Below are 21,900 nucleotides of genomic sequence, written 5' to 3'. Positions count from 1 at the left end.
CAAGACTCAATTGTGACAAACTGTCTATGAAACCTCTAAGGACCCCAGACAACTTTCTAAGATTAGGAATTTTATAAAAGTTGTGACTCTTCCCTGATTAACTCTCTGTCTTCAAATGCAACTGTAGACCTTCACCACCTTCAGACCCTGATTTACCTGGATGGAATGGTACTTCAGTTGGAGTGGATCCGTGGGCCAAATTTGGCTTGCTTTCTGTTTTTGCATAGCTCCATGAGCTAAAAAAAATGGTTCTTATATTTTAAAACAAATTTATTAGAACACAACTGCCCTCACTTAAGAATTGTTTGTAGTGGCTTTCATCCTAAAAAGCAGAATTAAGTAGTACTACAAAGTTCTTTGATAGTTATTATTCAGTGGTATTTCAGCTGCCATATGTAGTTCTGTACAGCAGAATTTCATTATTTATTTTCATCACAGGTGCATATCCATTATGTCAAAAAAAGAAAAAAAAAGGGATGGAATAAAAGGGGGTTTTATTATTATTCTTTTTGAGTTCAAGGATGTGATTGACATTTTTCAGAATGAAAAGAACTACCCTAAACTACTATTGAACATTAAATAACTTTGAAAATTCACTTATGTTATAGATTTGATAGTATTTTTAATTAATTCAACCTAAAATCAAGGAAAAATCACACACACACACACACACAAACACACATAACAGTTATGCTCCAGTAAAGTCAATTGTTGATGGGTATTGTTTGAATTATAAGCTGCTTTATATACTTATTCTGTCAAAAGTTAAAAGGAGAAGCAAGATCTCACATGACTTATTTTCCAAGCTAAAACTATAGTTCCAGTAGAAACTTGATTCAAGTGCAAAATTTCCATACCTCAGAATCCATTTAGTTGTATAATAAGTCTATAACATTTACAGAAAAAGTTTGTTGACTTTGGTTGGCAGATTAATAATTAATGACCTAAAAAGATTAATGGTCCTTTTACATACAATTTTTATAAAGTGGGGTATACATATGATCAGAGGATCATAGATTTTGAACTGGCAGGGACCCCGGAAACCATCTAATACAAACTCATTTTACAGATAAGGAAACTCAGGCATGAGGCAGTTAAGTGGATTGCTATAGTTGGTTCATTACAAGTGGGCAAAGTTAACCCCCCCACCCAGTTTGAAATGTCAACCAATTTCAATTTATAGCTTGAATCTATTAACTTATGCATTAGATATTTAATTTGAAAAAATCTTTACCTTCTTTTTTTTCCTTTCCTTCTACTTCTATTTCTTTTTTTCCTCCTCCTCCTTCTCGCCTTTCTTCTTTTTCCTCTTCTACTTCTTCTTCTTGTGATTTTAGGTGAGTGTAAGGTTTGCTCATTAGGAAATATGTATGTCTACTTTTCATAAATGTAGTCCATTGTGAAATATTTGATAAAAGAGAATGACATAAAAGAGAAAATGATTGTATATGACTGCAGATGAACTGGCACTCTTTCCACCTGGATTCAGAAAGCCAGAAAAGATGCTCAGCTTTTCTGAGTTCATGTAAATCTAATAATGGGAAAGAAATATGAATCTTATTAGAAGATAATGATCTTTTTGTCTTTTAATCATTTACTTCCCAATTTTAAAAAAATGAACTTGATGTGATTCATATAGTTCACTGTCAGTGGATCAATCAATTAATATATTGGTATAAGTACTTATCTATATACTATGTCCCATCCACAAATCTTTAGGAGTTGTCATGGCCACAACAATTCATCACTTACTGAGTGATTAACTTTTTTTAATGAACCTTGATGAATTTAGCTAGATTTTTCTTTGGATGACAAAATACCTAAGTCTATCACTGAATCCCTACTCAAAGATGTCACAATTTGCTAAAAGCTATGAGAATTTGTGCTTTTCTTAGCTCACAAAACTTGTGAGAACCTAGGTTCACTATGTCTGAAGAGATGGTAGAGAATGTGCTTCTATGTAGAAATTTCCTAAAACAAAATTCAATTATATATGTGTTGTAAAAAACAGTGACATTTAAAATTAAGAAAATTAAAGATGTATACTTCCTATTATTTTGCCTTAATCAATTTTACATATCAGTATTGTACTCAGTAATACATTATAACACAATCTTTTCTTACAAAGAAGCATAGGATCTTGGTATTGGAAGGGACCTTAGAGAAAAATCAGTTGTACCACTCTTTAATTCATGAATAATATTTTACATCTTCCAGTATAATAGAAAGTTCTTGAAATTGCCAGGAATGGAAAGGTCATCCACTCAGAAGATGACTTCTGGGGCAGGTATATGAATTATAGATTCAGAAGACCTGGAGGTGCTGGGTATGGAGAAGGAGAAGTTATGGGAATAAAATAGAACATTGGGGCATTCAGTACAATGGCTACCAAGCTCACACTCCAATTTAAGGAGTGTGATTTGGGAGTGTGATTTGGGTAACATTTCCCTTTCCTCCCCTTCCCTTCCCTCCCCCCCCCCAAACTACTTTCCCAGTAAGAAATTCTGAGTTTCTAGGAGGAATCCACTTTTGTCATCCAAATTTGATCTGGGCAGGAATAGGACTCTCAGATACTAATTATGTTTCTTCCTATATTAATATAAAACTAAAGTTGTGTTTTCATAGAAACAAAGAAAAATTTTAGGCAAGATGGATAATAATAAATGCTCAATGAACATCATTTATGTAAGAGTTGTGAAAAATGTATATATATATATATACATAATACATATATACTCATACATATATAACTTAAAAATGTTTATCTTATATTTTTCTGTTTTTTTAGTTTAACCTTTCATTTTAAGGTTTTTTTTTAAAACAATTTTAGGGCTGACAATATGTATATGTGTACACACACACAAACACATATATATACACACAATATAAGACAGAGGTTAAATGACAGCCTAGGATCATATTAGATAGAAAGTATCTAAGGCTGAAATTGTATTTAAGTCTTCCTAGCTTCAGGTCAACAATATCCATTGTGCTACTTTGTTACATGAATGAGTATAACATAAATAGAATTAGATATTTTATATAAATTTAGAATTGTGCTATTTTGTTACATGAATGAGCATAACATATATAAAATTTGATATTTTATATAAATTTAGAGAATTCTAGAAGGAGTTACTCTTTACTGAATGTAGGGAAATTTTTTTTTAATGATTTGTTTATTTTCACATTATTACAATATTCTTGTGAAAAAAATAGAGGAACCTCAAAAGGAATGAAGAGAGAAAAAAAGTATACTTCAGCTTGTGTTCAGATCTCATTGGCTCCGACTCTGGGATGGGTTGCATTCTTTAATCATAAGTCCAACAGAGAAGTTGCTTCAACATTTTTTCCCATAATTGCTATTGTTAACCATTTCCCTCTATTCTCTTCCTCTCCACTCCCATTTACTCTATTCTTTCTCTCTTTTCACCCTGTCCCTGCACAGAAGTGTCTTGTATCTAACTACCTTCTCCCAAGAGCTTCCCTCTGTTTTTATCACCGCTTCCCCTCTCCCCTCCTTTATCCTCCTTCTTCCATCCCTTCCTCTCCTTTTTCCTCTTGGGTAACATAGACTTCTATACTCTATTGAGTGTGTATGCTATTTCCTCTCTGAGCCATTTCTTATGAGAATGAAGGCTCATTAATTCCCCCTTGCAGGGAACTTTTATGAAACTATCCATGGGTTTAACTTTTGGGATTTTGGGAGAAAATCTTTATAGTGTGCCATTCTACCCAATAAAATTCAAGTTGGCTTTGACAACTGTTTACCTTTTTAACCCCTGTCCTGTTAAAAAATTATCATATTTACTTCAGGTCATTCTGGCCCCGTTATCTTTATCTATTGCTCACAAAATGAATTGATTGCCATAGCATGGTACAAATTATTATTCTTCAGAATAAATCATTGCTTTTGTTTCAAAGGACTTATAATATCTGTTAATGAAAGCTTGTTGCACTAAAGGGAAAACCAGAGGAGATGCTGAATCTGAAATAGAAGGGGGAATGGTCACATTGAGTTGTGAATTACTTCTTAGGCTGAAAAGGAACATTGGGATATTTTCCTGACAGTCATTTATTTTTGGAAATAACCTGGCTATATCAGTCATTGGTTTGTAGACAGCAACACTTTATGTGACAGATGTGTAGAATGTGAATGTGTAGAATTAGAAAAAGAGAAAGCTACAAAACTACTTTTATTGCAATTTGTTAAAGATATTGATAATTTGTTTTTGAGAAGAGGAAATTCCTTATTCTAAATTATTCTCACCTCTCCTTTTTCCTTCTATGGCTCTGCCTTCTTCTGCCTGGTGGGAACATTGTGCCTTCCCCAGCATAAACTGATTACATGAAATCTCATCACTATTCAGACTGCCTCAGTTTTTGATATCTAGCACCTTCTTAACTCCCTCAGTTGCTTCTCCCTCTCTGATTAGAGGATGTAACAATAAACTCCCAGAGCTTCCTATGTACAGGGTGGCACTATTTCCAAGCAATTGTCCATTTTCCATCAGTAATTATGCTCAGTTTTGACTTCACAACTCCATGGCATGCTGGGTCCCTAGTAAACTCTTCCTCCCTGCTCTCCCTACCCCAGGTGGTATTTTTCCCCCATTAGATTATAAACCATTAGAAATCAGGGATTTAGCTTTCTTTTTCTTATTTGTATCCCCAGAATTTAGCAGAATGCTTGGAATACAGGAGTTGCTTAATAAATGTTTACAAAAAATTAATGTTGAATTGAAGTATTAAGAACCTTTCTCACTGTTTTTCCAGTTATGATAATCTCTGTAATTTTATCATAGTTAATTTTTAAAATTTGCTTTTAAAAAATTTATTTTAACAAAGTGTTCCTAATTTCCTCTGCTCTCTACTGGCCCTTCTATGTGTGCTTCCTTTTTTGTCCTTTTGACAAGGACAAGAGGCATTTGGAGAAACTGGTTCAAGAACCAGGTTCTGGGGTTGGTATTCATTGCTTATAACTGACCTCCGGTTAGTCTAATTCTCAAAATCTTCCATGGATATTAAAAAAGAATGCAAAGAAATGATAAATTTTATGTTTTTTATTGCTATTACCTTATATTTCATTTGTGAATTCAACTCACTAAAATCTATATGTAACTTTTTGCTACTTTTTAATTTTTTTTCATCTATTCTCCATCAACTCCTGGGCTCCCTATTCAGACTCATTCAGCATCATGTATCACCAACAAGTGACTGCCATCTAGTGATAAAAGAAAGCAACTCTGAGCTCTTCGGTGAGTGAATTTTTTTACAGGTTCAAGGATCTCATCTATTTTTTTAAAGTTCATCTTTTTAAAAACTATTCATCCATTTGCATAAGTATATTTTTAAGTTACAAAATTTTCTTTGACCCTTCCTTCCCACCCCACTCTCCTCAGTGGGGAATAGTCAGGTTAGCATTGTACATACATATTTTTGATAAATGTGTTTACATATTGGTCATTTTTGGTATGAGGAATTAGGATTAAGGGAAAGAGATACATAAGAGATAATTTTTATAAACTGTTCATAAGATTCTGAAGGATTGTTTTTTGTTTTTGTTTTGTTTTGTTTTCCTCTGGATGGGGATAACATTGTCCATAGCTGGTCTAATACAGCTGTCCTGGCTTTCTGAACTGCTGAGAGGAGTTGCTTCCATCAAGATTGATCATCTCACAATGTTGTTGCTAATGTGTACATTGTTCTCTTGGTTCTGCTCCTTTGTTTAACTTCAGATCCTGTAACTCATTCCATACTTCTCTAGAGTCCAATCGTTTATGGTTTCTTATACAGCAATAATATTCTATAGTATTCATGTACCATAACTTGTTTAGCCATTCTCCAATTGACGGGCATCCCCTCAATTTCCAATTCTTTGTCACTACAAAAAGAGCTTCTATGAATATTTTGGAACATGTGGAACTTTTCCCATTTTTTTTCCACTTTTCCCATGGTTTCTTCTGGATATAGGCCTAGAATTGGAATTGCTGGGTCAAAGGCAATGAACATTTTTATTGCTCTTTGGGCATAGTTCCATATTGTTCTCCACAGTGGTTGGATCTGTTCACAATTCAGTGTTAGTGAGCAATGCATCAATGTCCCAATCCTCCTACAACCTCTCCAGCCTTGATCATTTTCCCTTTTTCTCATCTTAGTCAGTTTGATAAGTGTGAGGTAATACCTCATAGTTGTTTTGATTTACATTTCTCTAATCAATAATGATTTGGAGCATTTTTCGATAAGATTATATATAGCTTTAATTTCTTCATTTAAAAATTATCTATTCATATACTTTGACCATGTATCATTTGGGGAAGATTTTGTAACCTTATAAATTTTATGCAATTCTCTATATATTTTATAAATGAGACCTTTATCAGAACTTCTAGTTGTGAAGATTGTTTCTCAGCTTTCTGCTTTCCTTCTAATTTTGGTAGCTTTGATTTTATTAGTACAAACCCTTTTTAATTTAATATAGTCAAAATCATTCATTTTGCAGTTTATAATGTATTCTAATTCTTGTTTGGGCATAAATTTGTCCCCTTTCCATAGATCTGAGACCATTTCTTGGTCCATTAATTTATCTATAGTGTTGTCCTTTATGTCTAAATCCTGTACCCATTTTGACCTTATTTTAGTATAGGGTGTGAGATGTGGGTCTATGCCTAATTTTTGCTATACTATTTTCCAGTTTTCCCAACAATTTTTGTCTCTAGACTTCTGAGAAGAACTGCTTCCATCAAGATGATGTCTTTGAATTTGTCAAACAATAGATTGCTGAAGTCATTCACTGCAGTTTCTTTTGAACCAATCCTAATCCACTGATCCATTAATCTATTTCTAAACCAGTATCAGGCAGTTTTGGTGACTGCTGCTTTACAGTATAGTTTTAGACCTGGTAAAGCTAAGTCACTTTCCTTTACTCCCCCCCCCCATAAGTTCCCTTGCTATTTTTGACCTTTTGTTGCTTCAGATGAATTTTGTAACTAATTTTTCTATTGCTCCAATTTTCAGTAATATAGTTATTCAGTAGTTTAATTGGTATGGCACTGAATAAGTAATTTAATTTGGGTAGAATTTCATTTTTATTATTTTAGCTTGAGAAATTGACATTTTTCCAATTATTTAGATCTGACTTTATCTGGGGGAGAAGTGCTTTATACTCGTATCCATACAGTTTCTGGGTTTGTTTTGGAGGTAGATTCCCAAGTATTTAATGTCATTTATAGTTACTTTAAATGGAATTTCTCTTTCTATGTCTTGCTCTTGGGCTTTGTTGTTCATTTATAGAAATATGGGCTTATTTTATATACTGCTATTTTGCTGAATTTGTTAATTGTTTCAAGGAGTTTTTAGATGATTTTCTTGGGTTCTCTAAGCATACCATCATATCATTTACAAAGAGTGAAAGCTTTGTTTCCTCATTGCCAACTCTGATCCCTTCAATTTCTTTTACTTCTCTAATTGCTATAGCTATCATTTTCAATACTCTATTGAATAGTAATGTTTTACCTCTGATTTTATTGTAAATACTACTAGTTTATTCCCATTATAAATAATATTTGTTGATAGTTTTAGATAGATACTTTTATTTTAAGGGAAATTCCATTTAGTCCCAGACTTTCTAATATTTTATTTTTATTTTAGTTTTTAGCTTTTGCAAGGCAATAGGGTTAAGTGACTTGCTGAAGGTCACACAGTTAGGTAATTATTAAGTGTCTGAGGTCACATTTGAACTCAGGTTCTCCTGACTGCAGGGCTGGTGCTCTATCCACTGCACCAACTAGCTGCCCCATTTTCTAGTATTTTTAATAGGAATGGATGTTGCATTTTATCAAAGGCATCTATTGAGATAATCATATGATTTCTGTTGGCCTTACTATTGATATGTTCAATTATGTTGAGTATTTTCCTAATATTGAATCATCCTTGCCTATCTGTATAAATTCTACCTGATCATGGTATATTAGCCTAGTAGTAACTTGCTGTAGTCTTATTGCTAAAATTTTATTTAAGATTTTTTTCATTAATATTCATTAGGGAGATTGGTCTATAATTTCCTTTGTCTGTTTTGGTTCTTCCTGGTTTAGGTATCAGCACCATGTTGGTATCATAAAAGGAACTCCTATTTTTAAAAATAGTTTATGTAGAATAGGAATTAATTGTTCCTTAAATGTTTGGTAGAATTCAATTGCAAATCCATCTGGGCCTGGAGGCTTTTTCTTAGGGGATTTTATTGATGGTTTCTTCAATTTTTTTTTCTGAAAAAAGAATTTTATTTCCTCTTCTGTTAATCTGGGCAATTTGTATTTTTGTAAATATTCATCCATTTCACTCAGGTTATCAAATTTATTGACATACAGTTCAGCAAAGTAGCTCCAAATTATCTCTTTAATTTCCTCCTCATTGGTGGTTAGTTCACCCTATTAATTTTTGATACTGGTAATTTAGTTGTCTTCTTTCTTTTGTTAATCAGATTAATCAGAGGTTTGTTTATTTTATCAGCTTTTTCATAAAACCAACTCAGTTTTATTTATGAGATCAATAGTTTTATTGTTTTTAATTTTATTACTCTCTCCCTTGATTTTCAGAATTTCTAATTTATTAAATTAAATTAAATAATATTTAATAAATTAAATTAAAATTGGGTATCTTTAATTTGTTCTTTTTCTAACTTTTTTAGTTGCATGTCCAATTCATTGATTTTCTTATTTTCTCTTTAATTAATATAGGCATTTAGAGTTCTAAAGTTTCCCCACAAAAAAATGCTTTGGTTGTATCCCATAAATTTTGGTATGAGGTCTCATTAGTATCATATTCTTGGATCTAATTATTGATTATATCTATTATTTATTGTTTGATCCACCCATTATTTAAGATTAAGTTATTTAGTTTCCAATTAGTTTTTGGTTTCTCTTTCTATGACCCTTTATTGAATTTAATTTTTATTGTAACATGGTCTGAAAAGTGTGTATTTATTATTTCTGCATTTGATTATAAGCTTTTTGTGTCCTAGTACATGGTCAATTTTGGTATAGGTGCCATGTACTGCCAAGGAAAAAAGGTACATTTTTCTATCCCCATTAAGTTTTCTCCAGAGGTCTACCATATCTAAGTTTTCTAAGATTTCACTTACTTTCTTAACTTCCTTCTTGTCTATTTTGTGGTTAGATTTATCTGGTTCTGAGAGAGGAAGGTTGAGGTCCCCCATTATTAAAGTTTCCTTGTAAGGCAGTCAACTTTTCCTCTAGGAATATGGATGCTATACCACTAGGTGCATACATGTTTAATAATGTTATAGCTTCATTACCAATGGTGCCTTTTGAGAAGATGTAGTTTCCTTCTTCATCCCTTTTAAGGAGATAGATTTTTGCTTTTCCTTTATCTGAGATCAGGATTACAACCCCTGATTTTTTTTTACTTCAGCTGAGGCATAATATATTTTGCTCCATCCTTTTACCTTTACCCTGTGGATATCTCTCTGCTTCAATTTGTTTCTTATAAACAACATATTTTTAGGATTCTGATTTTTAATCTATTCTGCTATCTGCTTCTATTTTATGGGACTGTTCATCCCATTCACATTTACAATTAAGATTACTAATTCTGTATTTCCCTCCATGTTATCTTTCTCCATTATATTTTTCTCTTTCCTTTCCTCTTATTCCTCCTCCCCAAAGTTTTACTCCCTTTCCCCTTTAACTTTTCTTTTAATATTTAAATTTCAGTTTATTTTCACTTGTATCTTCGCCTTCTCTTTTTTTATCAGTCCCTTCTTCCCTTATCTTTCCCTTTCCCTGTCCCCCCCTTCCCTGTAGATCAGAATAGATTTTTAAGCCTAAGTGGAAATGTATCTTATTCTCTCTCTCTCTAGGCCAAATCTATTGAATAGTATTTATTCAGTAATCCCACTCTCCATTCTTTCACTCTAAAATTATAAATCTTTGGGCCTCTTCACCTGGTGTTATTTATCTCTCCAGTACTATTAATCAGGTATCATCAATCACAGTTTGATTATTTTCTTGCTTGAAAAGCTCATATTGTTTTCAAATTATCATCACAGATTGATTGCTTGATTGCTTCATAAGTAGCATTGTCCCAAATGACATCAAATTATAATTATAATCATATTTTCCTTACCTCTTTTTCAACTACCCTCCAAGGACACACAATCCTCCTTATGAGCCAAAGTATCATCCAAAGTCAAATAAGTTTTTGAACTATTTGTGCTCCTCCCCCCAGGCCTATTTTCTCTCACACTTTATCCCCCCCATCCCCTACCCAGGGTACTTAAACCCTTGTTAAGTCAAACCCTGATCTAATTAATATAAGAACCTTAAAGAGCTCTAAGTACTGGGAGGCCCTGGAGGTCTCAGCTGAGAACTTTACAAATGATGTAAGTCACAGAGACACAGACTCAGAACTGCCCAGCCCAGTGTATGATGCCCTCATCAGGGTAAGTGCTAAGTTTTGTCAGCAAAGCAGAGTTAAAGTGGGTCAGTGGCTAATGAGACACTTAAGTTTAAAGTTAACACCCTTGCTTTTCATTAGGGCTTTTTGGCTTGAACATAGTGAAGTCATCTTGGACCTCTTCAATAGAGAGACAAGACCCAACTATACTCATATCCTTTAAGTCTAATCTCTTCAATTATATTTGAACCTTTAATTATCCTAAGAAAAGTAAAGTTCTCAAGAATTATAAGTGTTATATCTTCCCTTTTAGGATTATATACAATTTGACCAACGTTTGTTTTGTTTTGTTTATTCCTTCTCCTTTTCATTTACCTTTTTATGTAACTCTTGAGTCATGTATTTGGTGACTGAATTCTCTGTTCAATTCTGGTCTTTGTGTCAGGAAATTCTGGAAGTCCTCTATCTTGTTGAGCATCCATCTTTTTACCTGACAGTGTATGCTGAATTTTGCAGGGTAGTAAATTCTGGGTTGTTATCCCAGGTCTTTTGCCTTTCTGATATATGATATTCCAGGTCTTCCAGTCCTTCAACGTTGAGGCTAATAGGTCCTATGTAAGTCTAATTGTGTTTCCTTTGTATTTGAATTGTTTTGTTTTTGGTGCTTGCAATATTCTTTCCTTTATTTGAGAATTCTGGAACTCAACTATAACAGCCCTTGGAATTTTTATCCTGGGGTCTCCTTCTGGAGGGGTTCTGCGTATTCTTTCACTGTCTTCTTGTTCTAGCAAATTTAGACACTTTTCTCTAATAATTACCTGCATGATGTTTTCCAGGTTCTTTTTTTGATCTAGGCTTTCTTGTAGTCCAATGATTCATAGATTATCTCTCCTGGATTTATTCTACAGGTCATTTGTTTTCCCTAAAAGGTACTTTATGTTGTCATCAATTTTTTTGGCTTTTTATTCTGTTTGATGGAATCTTGTAGTTTTTGTAGATTCATTGGTTTCTATTTGTTCAATTCTAGTTTTTAGAGTTTTATTTTCTTCAATTACCTTTTGTGTTTCTTTTTAAAAGGAGTTGAATTCTCTGGTTAATTTTTCATAATTTCCCTGCATGACTATCATTTCTTTTTTCCATCTTTCTTCTTCCTCTCTTCTTTGGTTTTTACATTCTTTTAAAAACTTTTTGATGAGCTTTTGTATTTGAGTCAATAGACTGTTTTGAGACTTCCCCTTTTCACTTATTACTTTTTCAGACATGACATTGTTATCATCTTTGTCTGTAAAGTAGTTTTCTATAGTGGGTGCTCTTTTAGCTTTTTTGTTCATCTTTGTTGTTCTAACTCTGCTCCTGGGGTTTAGGAAGTATAGATCCAAGCTTTTTTTTTTTTTTTTTGCTGGGTTTGGGGTCTGATCCCTGGCTTGTCATTGGCAAAGATATTGCCTACGCAATCCAGGCCTTGCCTTTGCAGAGGTTTGTTTCCTCTTTTATGTCCAGGTTCTGAATTAGTAGTGGTTTGTTCCCCAGTCCTATCTTTTGCCCTGTTGTTCCCAGGGTTCAGACTTTTTTTGGGGTTGGGATCCTCCCTGTTGGCTTGCTATCTAACTGTTGGGACCCGGATTGCACTGTGGCTAAAGGCCTCCAGCTGACTTTTCCCACTCTTCCACCTTCTGTACTTTACTTCTTTTCCTCCAAAGAGACAGACCTTCACTGAAGAACCTCCATGATGTATATCATTTAAAACTTCTTCAAATCTTGGTGGGATCTGTAGTTTGGATGTAAGAATAAAGGTTTCATTTATCTTTGATAGGGAAAAGCTCCAGGAGCATGTTAGCCTCATGTCACCATCTTGGCTCTGTCCCAGAAGTCATATCTCATCTAATTCAAGTTATTTATTCCATCAGTGTGTCTGAAATCCATCTTATAATAAGTCTTCTTTTTCTGTGTTATCTTTGTTCATGCTGTTCTCTACAGAGGCATCATAGAAGTAGTTAGGTGGTGTTCTAGGATCTGGAGCATTGATCTGGAGTCAGGAAGACATGACTTAGGATATGAACTCAAATATTAGTTGGATGACCTGAACAAGTCACTTAACTTTTCTTTGTCTCATTTTTCTCCTAAGCAAAATGATAATGATAATGATAATAATAATAATAATAATAAATAATAATAATAACCTGCCTTCTAGGGCTGTTTTGAGGATCAAATGAGATAAATGCTTTGCACAGTGCTTATAGTAGGTGCTACATCATTTTTTTTGTTGATTTTCAGTCATATCTGACTCATCATGACTCCATTTGGAGTTTTCTTGGCAAAGATACTGGAGTGGTTTGCCATTCTTTCTCCAATTCATGTTTTTTTTTGGTAAATAAAATGAAAATTTATTTAAAAAAAAGGTTATAAGACATAAGGAAGGGAGAGAGAGAGAGAGAGAGAGAGAGAGACAGAGAGACAGAGACAGACATGGTCAGAGAAGTCTGAGCCAGCCTCTCCAATTCATTTTTTAAAAGATGAGGAAATTGTGAGATAAACAGGGTTTAGTGACTTGCTCAAGGTCACCCAGCTAGAAAGTACTTGAGACCATATTTGAACTCAGTTTTCCTTACTCAAGGCTCTATCCACTTTGCCATCTAGATGCTCTACATAAATGTTAACTATTACTATTTTATTATACAAGCCACCCATAACATTCAAGAATAAGTCTTTTTATTCTAGGTTTTTTTTCTTTAAGGGTTTTAACTGGACACTTGAATTTCTTATCTTTTACTCATGCCAAACAAGTGGACCACTTTTTCAATGTAAGCTCTGGGAGAGTCTACTATGCTGGAAAAAATTGAATATGGGTCCAGGCAGGGGTATGCCAGTAAATTTTAATTACTAGCTTTACTGGGAGGAGGATGTAAACATGGCACACTTTTAACTTTAAGATGCAGCATTAACATTTTATCTATCAGTTCCTTAAGTCTAGAAATCAAAAAAATAAATTAATCAATTCCTGATATTTAACAGTTGCCAATTTCTGAGATATAAATACGCAGACTAAAAATTTAACAATTAATTCTCAGGGGTGCTAAAAGCCACATCTAACATTTCTAGTCCCAGAAACAGATTATCCACTACCTGAATGCTAATCTAAGAATGAAGAAATTTATGACCAATTTGGCCAGCAGGTAATGAATTTTTTGACCATAGCAAGGTAAAAATCAAAGAAAAATAAAAGAATGGCTCTCATTCTTATAAGATCTCCTTGTCACTTTACACTAATATTTGTAGAGTGTTTAAAAGGGTACTGAGGTGGATAAGAATCATAAGCTTTCCATTTTAAGAGAAACTGTCCAAGGATACATTTGATTAGGTACTGCTGCCAATCAAAATTATTAACATTAACAAAAAACTATTAACATGCAGAAACACTTTAAAAACTGATTTATTATACTCAGAAAATAGATCCACAGTTTACAAAAAAAAATAAACCAGTGGTCCCTCAGAGGACGTCTTAAGACATAATATATACATTTTGGTTACATAGGCAGAATGGGTTCAAAGGAATTTTAGAGAAAGCAGAAGGGGAAGATAAAGATTTACATATCAAAGAAAAGAGAGCAAAAGGGGAAGATCTGTATCAAGTTAAAACTAGTCAGTAAATCCTGGGAATAGTTAAGTGACTTAGTGCCTAGAGTTCAAGATCTGAGTTCAAATCCTAACCTCAAACACTATTTCTATTACCCTTGGCAACCTCTGTTTGCCTTGATCCATTAAAGAAGATGATAAATCACTCCAGGATCATTGCCAAGAAAATCTCCACAGGGTTACAAAGATTCAGACAGACACAACATTAAACACTGGGGATATAATTGGAATTTGTAGACTATAATCATTAATACTGGAGAAATTATGTACTTGATATGCTAGTAAATAGAAGGGCAGTTAGGTGGTGCAGTAGATAGAACATTGGCCTTGGAATCAGGAGTATGGGAGTTCAAATCTGACCTCAGACACTTAGTACTTACTAGCTGTGTCCTGATTGGCTCACATCCAGAGCCATCTCCAAACATTCTGATTCATTGCTGGTCACTGGATCTAGATGATTCCATCTGGTGACTTAGCACAGCCCCCACCCCCCACTCAAATCCAATTCACCTGCTTGCCATGGCATCACCTCCCCTGATGTCATGTCTTCTTCAAGAATGAAGGGCAAACATCATCATCAAATAAGGAGAAATAATAAAGCAGAGCCAGAAATTCTCTTATCACTAACTAATCACCTGAGCTAGAGTAGAAAGTTAGATAAATTCTGCAAGCTCTAGTTGATCATATGACATGCTGTTTTAAGCAAATGGTGGTAATAAAGCCAAGTTAGAAAAAAATCTGTACTGTTATTGTGCCTAAGAAAAGAATATGGTTTGTTATTTCTCTAGAGTTCTACTTTCCTACTGGGAAATATAAGGCAGAAAAGCAATATAAGGCAGAAAAGCAATATCCATCTGTAGTTATTTTTTATTCCATGTTTACCACAATAAAGAAACAATAGCAATTGTACTCTGTGGGCAAGGAGGCAGCTCTCTTCCCACCTTTCCCCTTTATTGGATTTGCCTGTAGCCAACATATAAAAGTAGGGAGACTTCTAGGCTAGTATTTTCCAGGATGCCTGATATGCTGTGGTTTTGGAGTCACTGTTTTTTTTTTTTTAATTATTTTTATTTTTACCTTTTTTTTACCCAAGCTGCATGCAAAAGCAATTCTCAACATTTACTTCCAAAACCTTATGTTCCAAATTCTCTCCCTTCTTCCCACCCCACACCCCCACATTAAGCAAGTCAATTACTTGGTGTAGGTGAAAAATTTGTAGCCATGAATCACATTACTGCAATAGTCGTGTTGTAAAAGTAAGCATTCTCCCCCCACCCCAAAGAAAGAGAAACTCAAGAAAAATAATGTAGGGAAAAAAAGAGTGTGCTTCAGTCTGCATTCAGATACCATCAGCTCCTTCTCAGGGGTGGATAGCATTCTTCATCGTAAGTCCATCAGACAAATTGCTTTAATATTTTTTTCCCACAGTAACTGCTATTGCTAGCTGTATTTCTCTCCATCCAATTTCTCCCCACCCCCATTTATTCTATTCTCTCTCTCCTTTCACCCTGTCGTCCCTCCTCAAAAGTGAATTGTTTCTGACCACCCTGTCCCACAATCTTTCCTCTCTTGTATCACCTACATCCCCCTTCCCTCCCCTGTCTCCTTTCTCTCATCCCTTTTTTCCCCTATTTTCCTCTAGGATAAGATAGGTTTCTATACTGTTTGTATATTATTCCTCTCTGAGCCATGAAAGTAAAGGCTCATTCACTCTCCCTCACCTTCCCCTCTTTCATTCCATTGAAAAAGCTTTATCTTGCCTTTTTTTATGTGAACTAACATCCCATTCTACCTCTCTTATCCTTTTCTCCAGTACATTCCTTTTTTGCCCACCGATTCCATCTTTTTAATATATTATACCTTCAAATTCAACTCCCTCCTATACCTTGTCTATACACGCGCCTTCTAACTGCCCTAATAAATGAGAAGGTTTACATGAGTTATCAGTATCCTCTTCCCATGCAGTAATACAAGCAGTTCACTTTTGCCCTTCCCATCCACCTTCTCTATGCTTCACCTGAATCCTGTACTTGAAGAACAAATTTTCTGTTTGGCTCTGGTCATTACATTAGGAAAGTTTGAAAGTCCTTTATTTCATTGAATGTCCATCTTTTCTCCTGAAAGAGTATGTTCAGTTTTGTTGGGTAGTTGATTCTTAGGTGTAATCCAAGCTCTTTTGCATTCCAGAATATCTTATGCCAAGCCCTTTGACGAGCCCTTAATATACAAGCTCCTAAATCTTGTCTTATCCTGACTATAGCTCCACAATTTTTGAATTCTTTCTGGTTGCTTGTAATATTTTATCCTTGACTTAGGGGTTCTGAAATTTGGCTAGTGCTGGGAGTTTTCATTTTGGGATATCTTTCAGGAGGTGATCAATAGATTCTTTTAATTTTTATTTTACCCCCCAGCTTTTAGGATATCAGGACAATTTTTCTGGATTATTTCTGAAAAATGAAGTCTAGGCTTTTTTTTTGGGGGGGGGTCGTGATTTTCATGTAGTCCAATAATTTTTAAATCATCTCTTCTATATCTGTTTTCCAGGTCAGTTGTTTTTATCCGGTGAGATATTTCACATTTTCTTCCAGTTTTTCATTCTTTTGGCTTTGTTTTATTGTTTCTTGATTTCTTACAAAGTTGTCAACTTCCCTTAGATTCATTCTACATTTGAAGGAATTATTTCCTTCAGAGAACTTTTGTATCTACCTTTCCATGTGGTCAATTCTGCTTTTTAAAGCATTTTTCTCCTCATTGGCCTTTAGGACTGCTTTTTTCCAGTTGACCCAGACTGGTTTTTAAGATATTTTCTTCAGTATTTTTTTCTGCCTCCTTCACTCAGCTGCTGACTTGGTTTTCATTATTTTCCTGTATCACTCTCATTTATCTTCCCAATTTTTGCTCTACCTTTCTTAATTGATTTTTAAATCTTTTTGAGCTCTTCTATGACCTAAGACCAATTCACATTTTCTTGGAGGCTTTGGATACAGAAGCTTTGACTTTATTGTCTTCTCAGTGTGTATCTTGATCTTCCATAGGATCAAAGTAATTGTCTCTGGTTGGATTTTTTTCCTTCTATTATTCGCTCATTGGGGTGGCTAGGTGGTGCAGTGGATAGAGCACTGGCTCTAGAGTCAGGAGTATTATTTACTCATTTCCTCAGCCTATGACTTAATTCTAACTCTTTGTTAAGATGGGGCTTTGCTCCCAGGGTGGAAGATGCTCTGTCCCAAGTTTTTGAGGGTTTTTGCAATTGTTTTCAGGTACACCCCCCCAGGGATCTCAATTTCTCCAAGGTCTTATGAAAGGCTCTGACTACTCTCCTGGCCTGTGCTCTGGGCTGTGGATGACTGCAAGCTATCCTTTCTGCCCTGGAACTTTGAGGAGAATCCCTGCTCTGCTATGGCAGTAAAGTTCTTTTTCTTGAGGTTGGGGACTCAGATTTAGACCTGGATCTGCATATGGGTAAAGCAACAGGGTCCTCCCTTAAGGATAGAAAAGAGCTCTATCTCTGCAATCTCCCTTGATCCCCTTACCATCTGTGGGCTGAGCACTCTGGAAACAGCTACTGGGTGGCTCCCCAGGTCTTCTTCTGGTCTCAGGGACTTGGTCTGTGCTGAGAGCTGAACTAGAATGGGCTCCACTCTCACTCTGGTGTGGCAGAGTTTTTCCTGCTGATTTCCCAATTGTCCTTGGCAATCCCTAGGCTGAGAGTCTAGAAACTGTCACTGCTTTCACAGTCCCAGGTACCTCACATGCTATTCCTGGATGACTGGAGCGGGTTGGCTCCAGTGAAGCCAAACTGCTCCATGGACCCTTTCTAACCCCAGCATAATAGATTTTTCTTGCATATCTTCCAAGCTGTCTTGACTAGAAAATTGTCTCACTCAATCTTTTTTGGGGTTCTACAACTCTAGAATTTGGTTAAAGTCATTACATAGAGGGTTTTTTGGGTTTTTTTTAGGATTTTGCAAGGCAAATGGGGTTAAGTGGCTTGCCCAAGGCCACAGAGCTAGGTAATTATTAAGTGTCTGAGGCTGGATTTGAACTCGGGTACTCCTGACTCCAGGGCTTGTGCTTTATCCACTGTGCCACCTAGCTGCCCCTACTTAAAGGTTTTAAGAATGGTCTGGGGGAGAGCTTGCAGGAGTTCCTGCCTCCACTTTGCCATTGACTCCTCCTGGAGTCACTGTTGTTGAAGAAAGGAGAGAGAGAACTGACACTTCTTTGTTGTGGAATGGGGCAGCTTTGGAAATCTAGTATTTTTGGTGTGATTCCCTGCAGAATTCTCAAGTACCAGGTTGTACATGAATTGCTTAGGTCCTAGGCAGATCCAGGGGAGCACATTAGAGTTTGGACAGTGATGAATCTGAGGCACAAGGTCAGGAACAATAGCTGTATCCTTGACAGCATCTTCAGAGCTCCCTACTTCTCCCTCCACCCTGCCCCCCACCCTGTTCTCTTGTCAGAAGACATGAGATGCTATCATCACGACTACAGGCAGGATAATATGATATCAAACACCTGTAGGTCACCTGGATAAATTAATTCAATTATGAATATAATTCCAACCAGGAGACCATTTGGGACCATGTAGCCGAAATGATTAACTCAATTTTTAGTTTTTGTCAGTCATATGCAATATATTTTTGGCAAAATGTTGCTTTCAAAATTTTGACCTCCTTGTCCCCCTCCCCAGAAACTTTTGTGAAGCTTGTAGCATTCATTTAAAAAATATGTCTAAAAATGTAATACAGGTATATATTCCTTAAATAATTTCACATGACATTTCAATCCTATCCCTGATTACAATACACTAAATGTGAGAATGTGATAAGAGTGATAAGAATAAGGTCTTTATTCCATCTTTTTTAAGTTTAGACAATTTTAAAAGAATTTTTTTAAAAATAAAGAGGAGGAAAAGTCTTATCTTCTGATGTCTTCAATCCAGTACCCTCTACCACTTCTTACCAGAAGTTGCTATTATGGCTTGCATTTTAGGATTCTAACTGAAATAACCTTAATAATATCAGTCATCTAAAAATTATTCACTTAAAATTGTTCACTGTCTCCATATTGTGTACAAAACATTGAACCAAGTGCCAAAAAGAATGCATAGATCAATCATACTTGGTTTAGCCTTGCCCAGTGGATGCATAGAGTCTAAGCTTAGTGCCAAAGTCATAGTTCTAAAGGGAGTTTAAAGGTCAGTGATTACAATCTCCCCTTTTATGGGATTGTTTTAGATATCTCCTTTATAACTTTACAAAGACTTTTAGAAAGATCATTGTCTTTTACATACCTTCATTTTTAAACTGGGGTAATTTCTCCTCAATATTTATCAATATGCTAGAGTACAAGAAGATGTTCCATTCTTCCTCTGGTAAACATTCTGTACTATTTCGGATTTGAGTTCCATCACAATTATTTTGCAGGATTAAGGTACAAAGTCGAAAGGAGAAGCAAAGTTTGTTTTTGATAAACAGTGCTGAAGAAACAACCTGATGGGAAAAGACAACTATAGCATCAATGGAACCAAGAGATGACATTTGGAAAATTCATACAGACACATACAGAGTCTTACCTTATAAATGCTTTCTGTTACTATCTCGACTAAATCTGCAACATAATTATCAAAGCGAGCTTTGTCCTTCAGAGGGTCAGGTTTATCATCTTGGTACTGCTCCAGTTTATGAAGCAATTGTACTTTTCTTAAAACAGAAGAAGCTCCTTGAGATTCTTCTTCAACATTACAAGCTTTGTAGGTTATGGATATCACAAACAAATCCCGGAACCAGTCCAGAGAAAATTGGTACATATAGTTGATGTGTGCTAGATCTGCTACTAAAAAATAGAGCAAAACACCCCGTGTTGCAATGGGAAGATAGTTTTTACGATTCATTTGAAATTCATTTTCACTTATTTTTGATGCCTTGATTCGTTCTGAAACTTCCATGGATGTCATTTTGGTTTTTTTTAAATTTTCTATAACAGCATCATCATCTAATATACATCCTAAAGAAAGGTAAAAAACTGATTTCAATGAAAATTATGGCTATATTAGGCTGTTTTCTTTCTGTATTTTTGTAGGAACTTTCCTATTAATTTATAAAATACATCTTTGTTTATACCTTTTGTTTTTACAGTACCTAAATTTCTCCAAGTATCCCTTGAATTCTCCCCAAAGAACAAATCACACCATGTAACAAACTATTTTGAAGCAAAAGAGAAAAGAAAAGGGAAAAATTCTCATTAAAACTGATCAATAGATTGAAAAAAATCTAAAAATATTTGCAAGTCTGCAAAGGGCATCTCATATATTCCTTGGGGTTATGCTTGTTTTTTTTTTTTTTAATAATTCTAGTACATTCAAATAAAGATTGTTTTCATTGATATCTTTTAACATTACCTCTCTGTATTCATCATATTTATCTTTTCTTACAGTACTGTAATATGCCATTCTATCATTTTATGTCCCAGTGCTTAGCACAGTGGTTGACATATAGTAGGCACTTAGTATATTCACATTTATCCACAAAGTTGACAGAATTCCAGGTCTAGAGGCAAGAAGAGCTGAGTTCAAAACTGACACTTATTGGTTACTTAATCCCCTCTCTGCACATTTCCCCTCAGCTTCCTCATTTATAATTTGAGCTAGAGAAAGAAATGGCAATAACTCCAGTATTTTTTGCCAAGAAAATCCACAAAAGAATCAAGGATAATTGAAACAACTGAACAATAACTCATATTCATGAATGACAATTTGTTTAGCCATTTCCCAACTGATGTACATTGATTTTATTTCTAATTCTTTGCTGTCACAAAAAGTGCTGAAATAAAGATGTTGGGTTGATGGATATAGAAACTTTCATCTTATCGGTGACCTCCCTGAGGTAGATAACTAGTAAGAATCTCTAGATCAAAGGGTATAGACATTTTAGCCATGTTATTTAGATAATTAGATAATTTTCCAAATGGTCATGTTATTATTCAATATTGTACTAGAAATGCTAGGTATAGCTATAAGACAAGAAAAAGAATAGAAAGGAAGAAGCATAGGCAATGAAAAAACAAGACTATTACTTTTTGTAATCAATATGACAACATAGAAAGTCAACTGAAAACTAGCCTTAACAATTAGCATCTCTAGTAAAGTTTCAGAATACAGAATAAATACAGGAATTACTGGCATTTCTATATATTACCAACAAAATCCAGTAGTAAGAGACAGAAAGTGAAATTCCATTTAAAATAACTGCAGACAGTTTAAAATACAAGACACACACACAGGAACTGTATGAGCACAATCATAAAACACATAAATGTAGATCTATATGTAGATCTAAATAATTGTAGAAATATTAATTACTCATGGATAGACTGAGCCATTTTAATACAAATAAAAATATTAATAAAATTAATTTACTTATTTAGTGCCATGCAAATCAAATTATCAGATTTGTAGAGCTGGAAAACATAATAAAGTTTGGGAGGAATAAAAGTCAAGAATATCAAGGCAATCATTAAAAAAAAGAAAGGCAGTTTAGCACTACCAGATATTAAACTATTCCACAAAGCAGTTATCATCAAAACAATCTGATATTGGATATGAGGTGGAATGATTGATCAATGGACTAGATCAGATATACAATATATAGAAGCAAATGAACACAGTAACCTAATGTTTGATAAATCCAAAGATCTAGGCTATTGGGACAAGAATTCACTATTTGATAAAAGCTGTTTGGAAAAAATGAAAAGTAATTTGCTGAAATTGGACATAGATCAACATCTCAGACCATATGCTAATAAAAACTCAAAATAGGTACATGATAAGCAATTTAGGAGAACGTGGAA

General features: G+C 34.6%; 1 protein-coding gene across 1 annotated transcript in view; it reads right to left on the bottom strand.

Annotated features, from left to right (window-relative positions):
• Positions 1 to 21,900, bottom strand: part of DNAH14 (dynein axonemal heavy chain 14) — a 577,586-nt gene that overhangs the window by 55,867 nt on the left and 499,819 nt on the right. The window contains 3 exon segments of the mRNA XM_074220908.1: positions 1,322 to 1,531; positions 19,346 to 19,544; positions 19,628 to 20,058. Of these exon segments, the coding sequence (XP_074077009.1) occupies positions 1,322 to 1,531; positions 19,346 to 19,544; positions 19,628 to 20,058 (840 nt within the window).

The sequence above is a fragment of the Macrotis lagotis genome, chromosome 2 (assembly GCF_037893015.1).
Source record: "Macrotis lagotis isolate mMagLag1 chromosome 2, bilby.v1.9.chrom.fasta, whole genome shotgun sequence".
Classification (NCBI taxonomy): domain Eukaryota; kingdom Metazoa; phylum Chordata; class Mammalia; order Peramelemorphia; family Peramelidae; genus Macrotis; species Macrotis lagotis.
This window is presented reverse-complemented; position numbering and strand designations above follow the sequence as displayed.